The sequence below is a fragment of the Quercus robur genome, chromosome 2 (genome assembly GCF_932294415.1).
Source record: "Quercus robur chromosome 2, dhQueRobu3.1, whole genome shotgun sequence".
Classification (NCBI taxonomy): Eukaryota; Viridiplantae; Streptophyta; class Magnoliopsida; order Fagales; family Fagaceae; genus Quercus; species Quercus robur.
Genome location: NC_065535.1, coordinates 31,687,798 through 31,706,279, shown reverse-complemented (window position 1 = coordinate 31,706,279; position 18,482 = coordinate 31,687,798). Strand labels below are relative to the sequence as shown.

At 31.5% G+C, this 18,482-nt stretch overlaps 1 protein-coding gene and 1 long non-coding RNA gene across 2 annotated transcripts; both read left to right on the top strand.

Annotated features, from left to right (window-relative positions):
* The first annotated feature begins 2,154 nt into the window (after positions 1-2,154).
* Positions 2,155-4,759, top strand: LOC126706347 (uncharacterized). Its single transcript, XR_007648561.1, has 2 exons — positions 2,155-2,294; positions 4,628-4,759. It is a non-coding gene; the product is annotated as an uncharacterized LOC126706347 (long non-coding RNA).
* Positions 4,760-16,106: 11,347 nt separating this feature from the next.
* Positions 16,107-17,743, top strand: LOC126713344 (hydroquinone glucosyltransferase-like). The gene has a single exon (XM_050413080.1). The coding sequence runs from the start codon at positions 16,166-16,168 to the stop codon at positions 17,588-17,590; it is 1,425 nt and encodes a 474-aa protein (XP_050269037.1). The 5' UTR covers positions 16,107-16,165; the 3' UTR covers positions 17,591-17,743.
* Positions 17,744-18,482: the final 739 nt, after the last annotated feature.

Genomic DNA, 18,482 nt, shown 5'->3' with positions numbered 1-18,482 from the left:
TTGCAATTGTTAACTTATTTATGCAATTTTTATCTTTTCAAGATTATTACATTAAACTTAGGCATTTACATCCCATTGTGGATTTCCATAGCAGGCATGTAAGTGATTCTGCTGCTAACTTTGAGCTTTAATATTTTTGGACTTCAATGGGACTGCTAGATGGAATCTATTATAAGTTTTCATTTTTAATGTTCTGAGGCATGAGGGGTAGTTTTAGAAACATGATCATGCACTTGAATTTATTGTGTATATGCTGATTTTATTGCTTTTTTTTTTTTATTGTTTAATTCTTAGATTTTGACATAATTAAACAAAGCAAAATGTGGCACTGGTATGAAACCATGAATATTGGCACAACTTTAGGGTTTGTAAGTTGGAAACCTGGATTACAAACCATGCGCATGTTACAGTCTTTAACAGCCCCCAAAAAAGAAGAGATAGGTTATTCTTATTTTTGATTTAATTCATGTAAACTACATGTCTAGCCTACTATATTTACTGCAGAATGTGAGTTTGGGTGTTGGTCCATATCTTGAAGATAGTGCATGGGGTTATCTTGATCTAACTCATTGTCAATGTCAGAGCCTTTAGTTCATGAATTACAATTCATAAGTCGCCAAATACAAAATATATTTTTAACGTTGTCCTAGAACTCACTCATTCATGGTTGATTATAATTTAAAATGCAATTTCCTTCATACTAATGATCCATTATCAATCACATGACCATATATACATGGCTGTGGAACTTGACGAATCGATAATGAATTTGTCTTTCTAATTGTTTTAGTGATAAGCTTGTGATACCATATATCGGTATTTGGTTGTGTTATGATTGGACTAATCTTTCTAATAGTTGGTGCATCTTGAAAATTAATTGATTAGCTTTCTACAACATGTGAGAGTTGGTCATGGTATTAATTCTTTTTAGTTATAGTTCTTTTATTGACAAGCTTTGGTTTCAAATTAAAAATTCAGTTTAGATTAAGGCAAAGAGGAAGATGTTTTTAATAGTAGGCCACTTAGCATTTACCATGAATTCTAGACAAGCATTGTTTAAAACATATACATTTCTAAATCAGAAATACCTAGAACTTACGGTCAACAAAATTGCAAAACTTCTCTACTTTTATTTTCATTAGGGGTGAATAAGGTGAATTAGATTTGGTCACATGTATTTGGAAGTACACTAAAAATATGCTAAATGATTCAAATTCTTATATCATTCATTTACTCTTGCATTACATTTGTTTTTTTTTTTTTTTCCTTATTTATTTACTAGTGACTTTAAGGGTCCAAAATTGAGGTAGATTTCATGTATAGGTTTTCAGTTTTGATACAAGGCTCACTTTGTGGGTATGTTTACTACATACTAAGGTTTTTGATTTTTCAATTAATTTCATGACTATTAAGTATTGATGAGAAAATCATATTTGTATTCTAGATTTGGCAGTGAACACCCTTTCCACATTTGATGTTACAAAGATTACTTCCTCATTTGATTGGGCAGTGAAGACCCTTTCCGCATTTGATATTACAAAGATCGCATCTTAATTTATTGAGAGACATGAGTTTTTTTTATGTGCACAAATACTAAATTTATCTTCTCATAATAATATGATAGTGTTAACTTCTTTGCTTTATATGTTTCTGGAAAAAGAATTCAATAGTTTGACAATGAGAGTTTCTTCACATGACATATGTCCTAATTGTTTCATTTCTTCAAATAGTTCTTGGCTTTCTCAAAACTGGGTTTGTATTTTTGGTTTTGGGATTTTTGTCATATTTTTTTTTTAATACAGCATTTCTTATTTAGTGCTTTTATCATTGCATGAGTTTGAACTTGAGAAATACAATTATTGTAAATTTTGTAAATGCATATTATTTAAATATGTATCATAATATAATATATATATATATATATATCTTTTTTAAAACTTTCTCATGCATCGCACGGGTTAGCGACTAGTCTATATATATATATATATATAAAACCGAAGCTTTTGAAACTCCCACAATTTTCCACGTCAGCATTTATTTATTTATTTTCTATTTTTTTAATTTCGTTTTTTTTTAATTTTTTTTCTATTTTTTAAATTTCACTTTTTTTTAAAAAAAAAACCCTAACTTTTTTTCTCTCTCTCTCTCTCTCCACTCTCTCTTAGGTCTTGCCGTTTCCCCTTTCTCTCTTTATTTCTCAAACCTCTCCCTTACAAGCCATCACCATTCGCTCAGTTTAAAGCTTTATCTCAGCTTGCTTTGCTCGCTCTTTGCCGATTTCGGCGTATTTTCAGGTAATCTATATGATTTCACATTGGATCTAAAATTTTCTGCATTTTTTCATTAAAAAATATACAAATTGCATTAGATGGTTGAATTAGAGCTTTGTTTCAGAAAATTAGGGTTTGTTTTCTTCTTCTTCTTCTTCTATTTCTTATTTTCTGAGATTTTCGATCAAAATCGCATAAAGTTGATTTTTTTTTTTCTTTATCAAACCTAGGGTTCGATTCGATTAATTAGCAATCGATTAATACTGAGTACTTTGACTTTTTGTGTGTGTGTGTGTTTGGATCTGTAAAACTTTTTGTTGATTTGAGTAAAATCTCTATGGATTTTCAAGGGACTAGAAATTTAACTAGGGTTTTGTAAATTTTGTTCCGTTACTGATCTGCTTGATTCTGATTTCATCATTTTTTTTTTGTTGGATTTTTTTCGATGAACCATTTGGTCTTCACTGCTCATTTGATCTGTTGAGTTGATTTTGCTTTTGAGTCCGTTTGATCTGTATGTATATTTATGTTCTGTTTGTGTGTATGTGTACATACTATTTGTGATTTTTTTTGGTATAAATAGTTATGTGGTTTGGTATTTGCTGTTTCATATTTTGCAGCAAAGTGAAAAAAAATCAAGTTAATGCTCTATGTCATCGTAAGATTTTTTTTTTTTTTTTGGTAGATTACTTCATGCTTCCTAAATCTCATTCGAAGTAATTTGTTGACTGATTGATATTTTTTGGCAACATGTAAAACCCAAAAATATGGAATCATTGATTCAATGAAAATTATTAATGCAGAAAGACTGATTGCACAATTTTTATGAACATTTTCTATCAAATGTAAAATAGCATATATAGCCACCAAACACTCTACAGCTGACATGAAAAACAAACCAACATAAGACAATATACAAAGGCTAAAATTCAGTGCCACCAAAATTAAGCCTTTAATAGAATGGAATGGAAAGCTCTGTTTGTATAGAGGATAGAATGAAGGAAATGAAGGTCATATTACTTGACATTGATTTACTTAATATTGGGTTTCTTCCTTTTAAGACTTGTATGAGCTTTATTTTAGAATTGCTTGAATTAGTGTAGGATATCTGTGGTTGTCAATACATGAGGTGAAATTAGCCTAATAGGCAGTTTGCTTAGCTATAGGCTATTTGATTAGCATGGCCTTTAGGAGATGATGATTAAAAGAAATTGACCATTAACCCAGATTTTTGGGTGCAAATTGGTTACATATGCATGGCAAAAACAAAACTAACGAATGTGTGTTAAAAAGGTGACTGTCATAGTAAAACAAGCATATATGTGTGTTAAATGCAAATCATATTCATTTTAAAATATAATGTTATAGTGGCAATATAAGCCATGCATTACAAGGTTTGTCACATTTTACACTTAGAAAAAGTAACGCAGCAAAATGGTTGAAATCATGACGAATCCAATTAGATTTTAAATTTATTAAGAGATTAGTAAGGACTCTACAGATGTTCACAAATTCAATGGCCCACCACTACAACCAATGGATCAAATAGATAATTAGATTGCTAGAATAATATTGATGCTACATCTTGTGCTACACTATCTATAGACGTTTGCTTTGGTATTTCAGGTTCTGCAGCTGAATCTAGGCATGTAGATTCATTCGTTTTACAAGTTTTCGAAAATAACTATTAGTATGTGTAAGTACAAGCATGGTGGAAGATATGAAGCATTCATTTTTAACAATTTTTTTTCTTTCTATTTCTTCTATATTATTTTTGTGAATAAAAGGTAGTAGAACAAATTAAGTTTATATACGCTACACAAATCTGTTTGAGAAATTTTGGCTCTTTCTTTGTATTCAATATTTGAAGTTAGGGTATGTAGATTAGTAGATATATAGTTTAGTGATCTAGGGAGGTGGATGAAAATTGTGACTAAGATACTTGGAAGATTCTTCCAAACATTGTGCTTTCAACCATGGTGAGTAATTGGTTGCCATACATAGAGCTGAACTTGGAAATTGGTGCTGAAATATGTTCGAAGAACTTCATCTTTGAGACTTATTTAAGTTTTTATGTCACTCCTCTTTCAGATAATGATTCAAAGTAGTTGATTCTTCAAGTGGTTTTTATTTGAAACTGATGTAAATTACTTATAATTTTTGATAACGTTTTAGAGAAAAAGAATGATTGAACTTTTACTTTTAGTTTTAATATAGAGCTATATTCCATTTGCAATGAGATGCTGACTCAAATTCCATTGATGACTTACATTAGTCCCCTCTCTATACCTGTCATCATAAGTTATTTATGGAATGTTTTCCATATTATCATTTGTCCATTTTCAAGTTTTATACAGGTAATTTCCATTATTAGCAAGTATGCAGCCATGAAATGCAACAATGACTTTTGTTCATGAGCTACAATGCCACTTGGGTTGATTACTTGATGGACAAAGTAGTCTCTTAATAGTTCTTTTAGCCTTTTCTTTTACTATGAGGTTGATTAATTATCTTTTTATTTAACTATCCCGTGCATTGCACGGGTTAGCGACTAGTATATATATAAAATCAAAACCTCTGAACCTTCCACAATTTTCCACGTCAACACAATATTAAAAAAAATAAATAAATAAAAACATAAACTCCAAAAAAAAAAAAAAAAAACTTTTCACGCAACATAAAACTTTTCTAAAACTCGATAAACGCAAAACTCAATCTCTGCCTTCTCCTTCCTCAATCAAAACCCACCATACACGCCATACCCACAAACCAACGAGATCTCCTTCCTCAGACCCTATTTCTCCCGTTCCCCTTCTCCTTTCCTGTTTCACCCATAACCACCACAACTCAGCAAGCACCACCACCACCACCACCCACAACAACTGCAACACACAAACCATCCACAATTTTCCACGTCAACACAATATTAAAAATAAAAAATAAATAAAAACATAAACTCCAAAAAAAAAAAAAAAAAACTTTTCACGCAACATAAAACTTTTCTAAAACTCGATAAACGCAAAACTCAATCTCTGCCTTCTCCTTCCTCAATCAAAACCCACCATACACGCCATACCCACAAACCAACGAGATCTCCTTCCTCAGACCCTATTTCTCCCGTTCCCCTTCTCCTTTCCTGTTTCACCCATAACCACCACAACTCAGCAAGCACCACCACCACCACCACCCACAACAACTGCAACACACAAACCATCATAATCAAACCATATCAAACCCATAACCCAAAAGCAAAAAACGATTTTGAAGATCTACGATTGCCTAAAGTCAAAGTCACTGTTGAACTTCGTTCCTATAACTCCATTACAGAAATTCAAGATCTGGGAGAGTCCGATTCTAGATGAATGCTAGGAATCATCTTGCCGTTAGGGAGACGATATGGTATGTTAGGTTTGGTTTTTGATTTTGTTATTAATCTTGCTTTGCGTTGCTTTAAATTTTCAGATCCCACGCCCTCCTTTTCCCAGCCTCTCTGTTTATCAAGTTCCAAAATCAACCAAAGCCTCAACTTTGAACACACCCATTTGCAATTTTCTCTAAAGATTGTCACCACCCCTCCAACCAAATCAGTGGAGGCAAATTTTGTGGTATTTTTTTTTTTTTTTTAATTTATGTTTCCAAGCACAACCCACTTGAATACTAATTGTATTTGGTTGAATGATGAGAAAAAGAAAAGCATGATAGAAGACATCTACAACACCAAGAAGCAGAAAAGGCGGAGAAATAATTGAATGGGTTTTTTGGCATTGGTTTGATAGTCTCCCTCAAATGTCTGGGGCTCTTTGATGGTGAGCATGCCTAGACTGGAGGATTTTGTGTTGATAAAGGAATTTGGGTTAGGGTATGCTGGAAGACATATGTGTTTTAGTTTTTTTTTTTTTTTTTTTTTTTTGTTTTTTTTTTATTTAATGGTTTTTGCTTTGTTTCTTAGGTTTAGATGGTTTATCCTTGATCACTGTTAAAATCTATAGTTGAAGCTTGAATGTTGTAGTGTAGTCATTTTACAAATGCAAATTAATGGTTGTTTAATTTTGTTGCTTTAAAATTAAAGGTTTTTAAATTTGTTGAATAAGTATTAATGATCATTGCAATAGAATACTTGCTTTCTAAATCTAAACCAAACGACTAGAAGATTGTGCTTTATGTTAATTTGGGATTTTCATTTGAATAAAGCAAATTGATTTATAAGGCAAGCAATGTTATGGTCAAGGGTGAAAGTTTTTAATTTAAATACTATCTTGGCTTTTGGATCCTTAAGGCATATTTTGATATGATTAGGCAAGGTCACTATGCAGAATCCATTGTGCCATTTAGAGTACAAAATATTTACATTTTGTACTCTATGCAAATTGAGTGTAGTTGATTTTTGTGTAGAAACTGAGGGCAACTGAACCCCGAAGTATAATGAAGAGGTTGTGGTATTGATGAATATCTACCAAATTTGAAAGCCATTGAAGGTAATCCCTTTCTCTATCTCTCTTGCCTTTATTTTTCTTCTATAAACTGTATATGGAGGTTGCCTTGGACCTAGCCAATGCACCACTCAAAAACTATGACAAGTTGTCTAAAAAATAGAGAAACCAAAAAACTCTTCCATTATTCCTTGATGTTCTATCTTTCAGGTTTTAAGTAGTTATTGAAGAGAGAGATACAAATTGATTGTTTACTATTTAATGGTGCTTTCTTATTTTATTTATTTATTTTTAATTGGTTCGGTTGTGTGGATTGCAAATTGTCAAAATTGAACAATAATCAGCATTATTTTGGAACATGGGATGCTTTTTTTCACTATAGTGAGAAAGGTCAATTTACTTGCTATAGTATTGTGCCTTTTGTTTTTAGTATCTCAATGCATTATTTCTGATACCTTTCAAAAACTAGGTAGGATTAGGATCTCCATGGAATGTTTTCACAACCCCCCAATTTTTATTAGGTAAATCAATTAATTGACAAGAGGTTTATGTGTGGATTTCCATGTAGAAGTAAGATGGTTACAAGGATATTTGAGAGATTGCAGAGAAATGAATTCAACTATTTAGTTCTCTTTATTTCTTAGTCATGGCTATGAATGCAATGAACACATTTAGTTGATAAAAATTAATTTTACAAATTAGTTAGCTAGAAATAGGAGGTATCATAATTGCAAATTGTTCATAAAATCCTTGACATGAATAGAGGAGTTGTCTTAGAGTGATTTGTAGGTAGATTTTGATACAGTAAAAACATAAAGTCAAATTTCCATTTTATATGTTGAGTATGATTAGGTGCACGTCAATCAACCATTAGATTCATGCTTTGTTCATAATTATTTTATTTATTTATTTTTTATCATGTTATCAAATTTGTCCAAGATGTGGAAGGAGTTGAACTATGTGGGACCCTAAAAAATGTTGATAACTTACCAACATGTTAGTAGAGTCCAATTTAGTTCTTTCTCTTCTACTTTAAAGAAATTTAATAAGTAATGAAGGAATTATTCACTAATGGGACATGTTCTATGGATGACTTGGAAATGGGAAATAACACAAAAGTAAGAGCAAAGAATACTCAACTAAGCTAGAAATTTTTTAAGTAGTTTTTGAGTTTCTCATTTGTTTTACTATTTTTCTTGGTTGCTAATGTAAGTTTAGACTAAAATAATGAAAATTAGTTTATAAGAGATAGGGGAACTTTCCAAGTTATTTTTTTCATCTGTCAAGGATACCACCTTCTTTGAAGTTGTGGTGTAGTTGATCTGATTAGATCATGCTATAAAGAATTAGATAATTGTAACATTTATACATGCATAATCTACAAAAAGAAACAACTACAAGTTTACAACATAAAGGGAAGTTAAAGGATTTGTAATGTAAATACACAGATCCATAAGATAGTTGGAGAGGACTAGATAATTTACTAATGGTTTCTTTTCTATATTACATGAAGATTCATGTTGAGATTAAGTACTTTTAATGATAATTTTGTGCAAGAAAGTATTTGTAATTAAAAAGATTTATGTACAAAGTAGCAGTGTGATATAAATTTTTTGGTTTACAGACTCATCACATTTACTTGCCAATGCTGCTATGTTAGTGAATACTTCAAGAACATCACAGTGAAGGAACTTGCCAAATCCTTTTTTCTCTTAGAATAGTTCCTTGAGTCCTTTAGTTCTTTGTTGTTGTTTCTGTTTTCTGTTGTTACCACTATTCATCAGCATGAACATTTTATACAATAATTTCTCCCTTACTAGGTTCATTATTAAGGCTTAAAAGGTGTTGGAAGTTTTGGTGGGGACTAAATGTTATGTGGCAAAAGATCAGCTGGACCTATTATGATACTATAACGTGCATGTAAATAGGGAAACAATCTATAAGTGATTTTTGATTTGGAGAACATGAGGATTTAATTGTCTTTTAGCTTTTTCCTTTTGATAAAGATTGTGGGTTTGGATGCATGGCTTATAAAGATAGTATTTTAACATTAAGCATAGTTCAAGTTTGGTTTGGATTGTGTTTGTTAGCCAAGTGCTAGTGGACTAGGAAAGCTAAGGTATAAAATATATTAATATGTAGGCTAATTTTTTTTACACAATAATGGTTTTTTTTTTTTTTTTTTTTTTTTTGCTTCAATAGTTTTCTGTTGCTAATGGACTAGGAAAGAATATTCAATGGGTTTTTTTTTTTTTTTTTTTTTTTTTTTTTTTTTTTTTTTTTATAGAATAAATCAGATTGTTCTTATGCAAAGTAATTTAGAGGATATTATTGGCTTCAAGGCTCTTTATTGTATGCATTTTCTTATGAGACATTTTGGCTCTATCTTTGTATTCAATATTGAAGTTAAGGTAGTTAGATCTATAGTTTAGTGATCTAGGGAGGTGGATGAAAATTGTGAGTGAGTAAGATAGTTGGCAAATTCTTTCAAACATTGTGCTTTCAATTGGAATGACTAATTGGTTGTTATACGTAGAGCTCAACTTGGACATTAATGCTGAAATATGTTTGAGAAATTTCATCTTATTTTAGTTTTTTATGTCGCTCTTTTTTTAGATAATGATTCAAAATAGTTGTTTCTTCATGTAATTTCTATTTGAAACCGAGATAAACTACATATAGTTTCGATAATGTTTTATAGAAAGAGAATGATTGAAACTTTATTTTTAGTTTTAATATAGATCTATATTCCATTTGCAATGAGATGTTGACTCCAATTCGATTGATTATTTACAAAAGTCTCCTATCTATACCTGTTATCAATAAGTTATTTATGAAATGTTTTCCACATTGTCATTTGACCCTTTGACCAATAGATTAATAGTTTTGTACATGAACTGTGATGCCACTTAGGTTGATTACTTGATGAACAAATTAGTCTCTTATTGGTTTTTTTTTTTTTTTACCATGTGGTTGATTAATTATCTTTTTATTTAACTAGTTTATCTTTATTTTGTTTCTCAAAGTGACATTTGGCAATTTTAATTTGTCAATTTAGATGACACATATAGCACCATTTGATTTTCTCTTTGGTATTTCATTTATTTAATTTAGAGGCACATGTAAATTTAAAATTGATCATTGTAGAAATCCTATTTTGCGACCATCTATTTTTATTTTTTACATTTTTTAGTACTAAGGGTAAAATGGTAATTTTTATAAATGAAAATTTCCAAAAATAACATTGCTCCTAAAATCCATATTCTAAGTGGTCATAAAGCAATTAGGGTAAAAATTGGTCATTTTTGGTTCTCAAAACAGTGCTAGAATCACTGTTTTATAAATGCTTAAAATTGATTAGTTGATCCATGATCTTACCATATGCATGCATGCATAAGATTATCTTAGGTTAATTTTGTTTGTTTGTTTGTTTTGTTTTGTTTTGTTTTTTTTTTTTTTTTTTGAGAAAAACACACACACAAGGGAGAGGGAAAGTGGTTCTAATACAAAGGCACACACAAACAAAATTATATTAAGTTAATATTGTGAGATTAATGAAACAACAAAAATTATTTTCAGAAAATTATTATATCCTTTAGATTATGTATTTATCTTAATTAATTAATTGATAAGATGTTAATTGAAGGGAACAATTAAGAAAGAGTCCAATCTCATTCAAGATTCAATTTTTCAAGAAACGAATTCCATCTGTACTAAAACACTTAAATTTGACTAGCTAGAATTCCCCTATTTTTTTTATTAAATTTGTAATTTTTTTTAGAGGAATTTTTTAAGACCTTTTTTTTGGGACTAAAATACTTCGGCTCTAGGCCCCTCAATTGTTGCCTTTGCTTTTTCTTCTTGTCATTGCTTCTCAAAGACTCAAACTCTGTTTACTTTCTCAATCTCCTCTCTTCCTCCATCTCCACCCTCTTTGGAGGCCCATTCAATATCTTCATAATCAATGAAGGAGGAACCACTGGCTTTTGTTGCTGCTTAAATTAGGAACTCCATAATTTGGGAAGCCTAGAAGCTTCCCTTGCAGAAACCAGAACCTCCCTAGTAGCTGCTGGTTGTACTCATGCATTCTGTCATTATGTGTGAAAAGTTTTGTTAAATTTTTTGTGTCTATAGACTTTCTAAAAATATATTCTATGTGATTAATTAGTAATTTTGCATCTAAAACAAGATAACAGAGTTTGAGTAATATTAATTTTTAAAAAAAATTATATTTAAATATATAAAAGTCCTTAATTCAATTTTCGTCTAAGGCTCCTAAATGCATCAAGCAGCTCCTGTATTCATGTTGGGTTTATTGTAACACAAAATTTATACTTCACTCCCTTAAGGTTGTTGGACTAAATTATATAACCTTCGCATTTGTGTGTTACTCTATTTTATCTTTATTTGATCATATTTTGAATAAAAAAAAAATCAAAGTTTAAAATATTGAACTGAATTTTTTATAAAGTAAAAAGGATGCCATGTATAACTTAATCAATGAGATATTTCTTTTCTTTTTCTGCTAGTAATTGAACTCAAAATTTAATCTTCATCATAATCCCAACATCATACTTGAAAATCAAAATACACTACTCAAATTTGGCAACTGCACTAGAACGGTTCTTAAATTCTAGTTCAGAGAACCAAAAACTTCGAGAGAAAAAAAAAAAAAAAAAAAAAAATCATATTCTCAAGCAAAACTAGAGCTAGGTGGTGCACCAAAGCTACCACCACCACCACGACAAAAGCCAGGCCTTCCACCAGTGCCCCTGTAAGAGGGCTGGAGAGATTTCTCCACATGTGAACTACGCACTATACAAAAATACTGCACAAGAGAGCCACGTGGCATCAATCATTGTAGTATCTATTTAACATCAATTTTTAATTTTTATGTATGACTTTTTGAAACTTTACATTTTCTCGTTTTTTCTAATTTTTTCCTCGGTGAAAAATTTTCAACAAAAGCTAAAAAACTGTTCCAAAAAGACACGTACATTTCTCTTTTGACCGTTATGGGAATAGTACTTCAACCATCTTTTATTTGTTTTCATTGCAAATTCCAAAAGCTTTGTAGGTAGAGGTGTTCTGGGCCCCTTCCTTAATTGTTTTCTCTGTTTGAAGTTATCAGCATTGAAAATTCCACTAGCACCTCAGTATTACTTTATTTAAAAGACCATACTCTCTCTCTCTCGTAAGCACTCGTGATATCATCAAACTACCAATATGTTTCAGTCACTGCAATTTTTACAACTCTTTTGAGGTTACAAATTATGTTTTTTCATATGACCCACGTCATTTTACCATCATTCACAACTTACTAACATACATGTAAAAAAAAATTCTAAAACATAATTTCTCCATCGAACTGACTGTCAAACTACCATTGTTCGTAACTCAGAGGAGGAGGAGAAAAAAAAAATTACAATTGTTGGTTGGTTGGTTGGTTGTTTTCAATGCATATGTTTTCTTATGAAAAAAACAAAAAACTTTTATAGAGCACTCACACCGACCAAACACATCTCTGTCTATATATACAGTACACCACAATGTTTGCCTACAGTCTGAACTCACAAACCCAACATGCAACAATATAATGTGGACGTTACATAGGTTGTTCAATGAAATTTTTCCACAAACCCAATAGCCAACAGAAGTCAGCCCACGTAACCATTGTTCCCACCCCAAGATCTATTATAATGTTGACGTTACATAGGTTGTCCAATGAAATTTTACCACATGGCGTGAAAAAGTGTCAACATTTAGTTTTTTTGGATTAGTTTTTTAATTTAAGAAACTAAAAAAATACCAAAAGGAGATATTTTTGGGACATCGAACAGCACAATGTGATAGAGTTAGACGAAATGACTATATTATCTAAAAGTGATAGTTCCAAACTTCCAATACCGAAATGAAATCAAAATTTATAAAAGTGAATCGAATTTTATAATAAGTTATAGGATGCCATGTATAATTTAATCACTGAGATGTTTCTCCGCATGTAAACTTCGTGACACAAAAAACTGCAAAACAAAAGCCAAGTGACATCATGCATTACATCTCCCTCTTCTTTTTATTTTGAATTGGTTAGAAATATTACTACATAAATACCCTACTTTACTCATTCCCAGGGTTTGAACCGAGTCCTCCATGTTCTCCCATGCACTTAAGAGTTAAGGCATGAAGAGATACCATCCAGCTTAATTCACCCGGTCACTGCGTCTCCCTTTTGGCTGTTCCTGGAATAGTATTTTGAATGTTTTTTCATTGTAAATTCCATGAACACCTCTGTATCATGTTACTTTATTTTAAAAAAAAAGCACTTGCGACATCATTTTTTTTATTCAACAAAAAAAGGTCAAATTCTAGGAGCGATTCACTTTTCATCTTAAAAAAGTCAAACTCATGCACTAGATGACTCTATCAACCCTAGTATTAATGCATCATGCATGACTCGAACCCGAGCACTAATAAGGCTCACACTTGTCACTCCGGATTAGCACCAAATTCTCACTCTGGATTAGCACTTGTCACATCATTCATACTTGATTAACACTCTTATGATGCAGGATGCAGAAGTAATAAGAAGCAGAGCACGTCTACTTCTAGATTTTAGAAACAAAACACATTTGCTTTTAAAAAATAACTTTGAATTCATGAGAATCCTTGAATCCACAAGGAGAAAAGGGTTTGAAATCTATCAGAGAAACAATATACAAAAGATTGAATTTTTATTAATCTCAATAATAATTAAAAAAATTTATAGACTTAGAGGTCTATTTAAAGACTCTGTAAAACTTGACAGACAAGAAAATATATTTTAAAATAAATCCTAAATAATATCTAACCATAATAGGAACCAAATTTGACCTAAAAAATATTAAAAACACCTAAAAACTTGGAAATAAATACCTTAGAACTAAGATAACGAAAATTATGTAAAGATTAATAAATTACAAAAATTAAATAGTAGATTTTTTCCTACATCAAACCACTCCACTTGAAAAAGAAAAAAAAAAAAAAAACCTTGCCCTCGAGTTGATAGTTGAGATTTGAAATCTTCCATGCCAAACAAACAAATACTTGGAATACTTGAGTCTCTTGGTTTTCTTTCCAAACTTGCAACTCATCAATTGAGGAAACAAATTAACTTCAGATTCTCTTTCCTTAGCCTTCATACAATTGATAATATTTACCAAACAAGAGTCAATGACCACATCAAATCTTTCAACCCCAATAAAATCAACAAACTGTGGTGTATCGCCTACTACTAAAATATTAGGATCATGAGATTGACAATCATCGATCTCCATAACGATTTCCTTTTCTATTTCTTCTTCAATGTTTTATGCCATCTCAACTTTAAGATCTTTCTGTATAATAGGATGTTCAATAATATATAATCTCCTCCACAATCTTGATTTTATGATCTTTTTCTATAATGACATCTTGATGAACTTCCTCATAAACTTCTATATTTTCTTCAAGAAAAGTAATTTTTCAACATGCAATAGCTATTCTCTTCCCTCTTAAAAAATTTTAGGCTATGTTTGGTAAACTATAATAGACATTTTAATGTAATAGTTATTCCTATATTTTATTTATTCATAGTTTGATTATGTTTTTATTACAAGGAATAATTATTCCTTATGAATAGCTATTTTTTAAAATGAAGAATAATTATTCCTCTTTAAAAGAGTTGTAATAGCTATACCTTAGTAGATAAAATAATTTCTAACGTTAATGACATGTTTGATAGACTACAATAGACACTATAATGTAATAGTTATTTCTATAGTTTAGTTATTCAGTAGTTTGGTTATATTTTTATTACAGGCAATAGTCATTCCTTATGAGGATAACTATTCCTTAGTATGTGTAATAAATTATAATATTAATATATTTCCAAATAAAAAAACTTACCATATCCATGTACCAATTATGAAAATAAAAAATCATAAAAAAAATAACTCATTCTCTCAAATTAAAAAATAGGGTTTGGCTTACCTCAAGTATTTTTTTAATTGAAATCTTCTTTTATTTTAATGAGAAATTGTCACATCACCCACTAACTAAATAGAATGTGGAGATTAAAACCCACTGTCATTTGACATTGTATATTTAAAATAAAATGAGACCTCCAGTTAAAGTACTAGAGGTAAGCTAAACCCTAAAAAATATTATTTTTTAGGAAATATAATTTTATGAGTAAGATATTTCCTAAGATAGATCTTCAGTTTTATTCTAATGTTACAACTTATAACCAAACTAATAAATATGTTTAGTTGTTCCATTAAAATACATTTTATTCCGTAATAAAGATTACCATTCATATTGTAATTCACATTTAGTGTACCAAAATATATTTCCAAATAAACAAACTTTACTCATTCACGTAACAATTATGGAAATAAAAAATTACAAAAAAATAACCCATCTCTCTGTCAAATTTATAAATTAAAAACAAAATATTTTTTTTATCACCATGCACCCTTGGCACAATGGCTACTTCATGAGTATTAAATACTTCTGAGGTATGAGGGGCAAAGGTCAAGGTTCAAGGCTCCAAGAGAGAGTTTCACACACATATACACTTAGATTAAGTTAGAGTAGAATTTCTATCTTGTATAATATATATATATATATATATTATTTTTTTGGAAATATAATTGTATGAGTAAAATATTTCTTAAAATAAATTTTAAGTTATATTCTAATTTTATAACTTACAACCAAACTTATAAATAAGTTTAATTATTCCATTACAACACTTCTTATTCTAGATAATAAAGATTACCATATATTTTGTAATATTCATTCAGTGTACTAAACGTGCCCTTAATGTTAAAATCTTCAAAATTGTTACAGTTATTGAATTTCGAGATTTTTTTTTTTCCATGGAAAGACACCAAGAATCAAGCGTAAGTCAAGCTATTTTCCTTTTTCTATGAACATAACAAGTCTATAAAATTAGTTAGAATGTGTAAGTTTAAACTATAGAAAAAATACTCTAATATTAAAGAAAATCCCCAAATAACTTGGGAAAGAAAGACCCAAAAACAATATCACCTGGTGTGTTCACTAATAATTATCTAATTTTTAATGAGAAATGTTATGTTTATAACATTTTCTTACAAATCATAAATGATAGATTGTTACTAACTATTATGGATGGACAAAAAAATGATTTAAGTGACGGATTCAAATTAGAATTAATAACAACTTACCACTTATAAATTGCTATAAACTTGTTGTTTAGGTAAGCAGCAGCACTTTTTATTTCATATAAAACTTATTTTTAAACCACTCAATAAAAAATATATATATAATTAAAAAAAAAAAAAAAAAGTCTTTAAAGCATTCACACACACCCCCCACCAAACCCAAGTCTCTGTCTATATATTCACCTTGAAACACATGATGTTTGTGCACCGCTTTAAGCCCTAAACTCTCAAACCCAACAATATGGAACACATCCAACAGAAGCCACCCAACGTAGCCATTGTTCCCACTCCAGGAATGGGCCACCTAATCCCACTTGTTGAGTTTGCCAAGCGACTCGTCCTCCACCACGATTTCTCAGTCACCTTCATTATTACCACCGATGGGTCACCCATGAAACCTCAGAAAACTGTCCTTGAAGCCCTTCCTGATGCCATATCCTCCATCTTTCTTCCTCCTGTGAGCTTTGATGACCTCCCCGAGGATACTAAAATTGAGACCCGGATTGGGCTCACTTTAACGCGGTCCATCCCTGCTCTACGAGACTCGTTGAAGGTCTTAGCTGAGTCAACTCGGCTAGTGGCCTTGGTGGTTGATTTATTTGGTACGGAAGCCTTTGATGTTGCTAAAGAATTCGGTGTTTCGTCTTACATATTTTTCCCTACAACAGCAATGGCTTTGTTGTCAGTCTTTTATTTACCAGAGCTTGATCAAAAGTTCTCATGTGAGTATAGAGACTTGCCTGAACCGGTCAAATTACCTGGGTGTGTACCTCTCCATGGGAGTGATCTGATAGACCCGATTCAAGATAGAAAGAATGAATGTTACAAAATAGTTCTACACTGTTGCAAACAGCACCCTCTTGCTGCTGGAATTATGGTCAATAGCTTCATGGATTTGGAGCCTGGTGCTTTTAAAGCTTTGATGGAAAGAGGAGAGGGTAAGCCACCGGTTTACCCAATTGGACCGCTAATTAAGTCAGGTTCAGATATTGTGGTTGATGAGTCTGGCGCTGAGTGCTTGAGATGGTTGGACAAACAGCCACATGGGTCAGTTTTGTATGTTTCATTTGGTAGTGGTGGGACTCTTTCACGTGAGCAACTAAACGAATTGGCCTTAGGACTTGAAATGAGTGGACAAAGATTTCTTTGGGTTGTAAGGAGCCCACATGAAAAAGCAGCCAATGCCACTTATTTTAGTGTTCAGAGCATTAATGACCCTTTTGATTTTCTTCCCAAAGGGTTCTTAGAGAGGACAAAAGAGGTAGGTCTAGTGGTGCCCTCTTGGGCTCCTCAAGTCCAGGTCTTGAGTCATGGCTCGACCGGGGGGTTCTTGACCCATTGTGGGTGGAACTCAACCTTAGAGAGTATTGTGCATGGTGTGCCCATGATTGCATGGCCACTCTATGCAGAGCAAAGAATGAATGCTGTATTGGTAGCTGATGATTTGAAGGTTGCATCGAGAGTCAAAGTGAATGATGAGGGCCTTGTGGGACACAAAGACATTGCAAACTATGCTAGAGGTCTAATGGAGGGAGAAGAAGGAAAATTGTTTCGGAGCAAAGTGAAAGAACTAAAGGATGCAGCTGAAAAGACTTTGAGCCTTGAAGGGTCGTCTACAAAATCACTGGCTGAAGTGACTCAGTTATGGAAGAGACACCAAAAATGATGTACTTACTATTAACTAGCAATCGAAATTTTAGTATCTATGTAATTGTGCTCTTGCTTGAATTTCGTTTAATTTATGTACTTTTCTTTGTCAAATTCCAGCACTCCTTATTTTGCTAAGGAAATAGCAGTTTGGGAGACTCCTCATACTTTATTTTTTATGTTTGCATATATATACACACATTATTCAGTTTCCTTCCAGCTAGAACTTACCTGGATTCAGGACATTAGAATTTATTGCTTTCGTATGGAGATACATCGTGCAAAGCTTAGACCGCTTTCAAAGAAGCTGCAAATATCATTCACCGGAACATCTCAAGTTTAGTGCTCTGTGCAATGGAATTGTTTGGGAATTGGTTTGGACACGTGTCCAAATTCTAATGGTTCTAGAGCATTGGACTCAACTCTTACTCCTGTCCTGTTCACCTTATCTTCTCTTCTCTATTAAGAGAAAGGACGGTGTGCGTGAGAGAGAGAATAACTGTATTATATCTAGTTGGTTTAGCATGTAATAATTGAGCATCAAGTAGTTTCCCAAGCAAGACCACGCAAGGATTACCGGATTATGTGGTGTTTGTCTATTTCACACGGTCACTTTACACGCTCAATACAGAAACTCACCACTTTTGCATATAAAGTCACCAACTTCAAGTAGAAAGGAAATGGTAACTTTAAGTCATGGTTTTAGTTCAAGAAGCTGAGTGTGTATCATATACGTAAGCAATATAAATTTTCCTACCAGATTAGCTAGGGACTCAATGGCTCTGGAACTGGAAAGAGCTGCATATGTAGCAATTGACGGAGGAGAAATGCTAAATATATATATAAAAAAAATTAATAATATTTTTTACAATATTTAAGTTGACCAAATTTATACTAATTTTTACCAATAT

Excerpts from the sequence above, each read along its gene's own strand:
- LOC126713344 (XM_050413080.1), top strand. The coding sequence starts at position 16,166 with ATGGAACACATCCAACAGAAGCCACCCAACGTAGCCATTGTTCCCACT.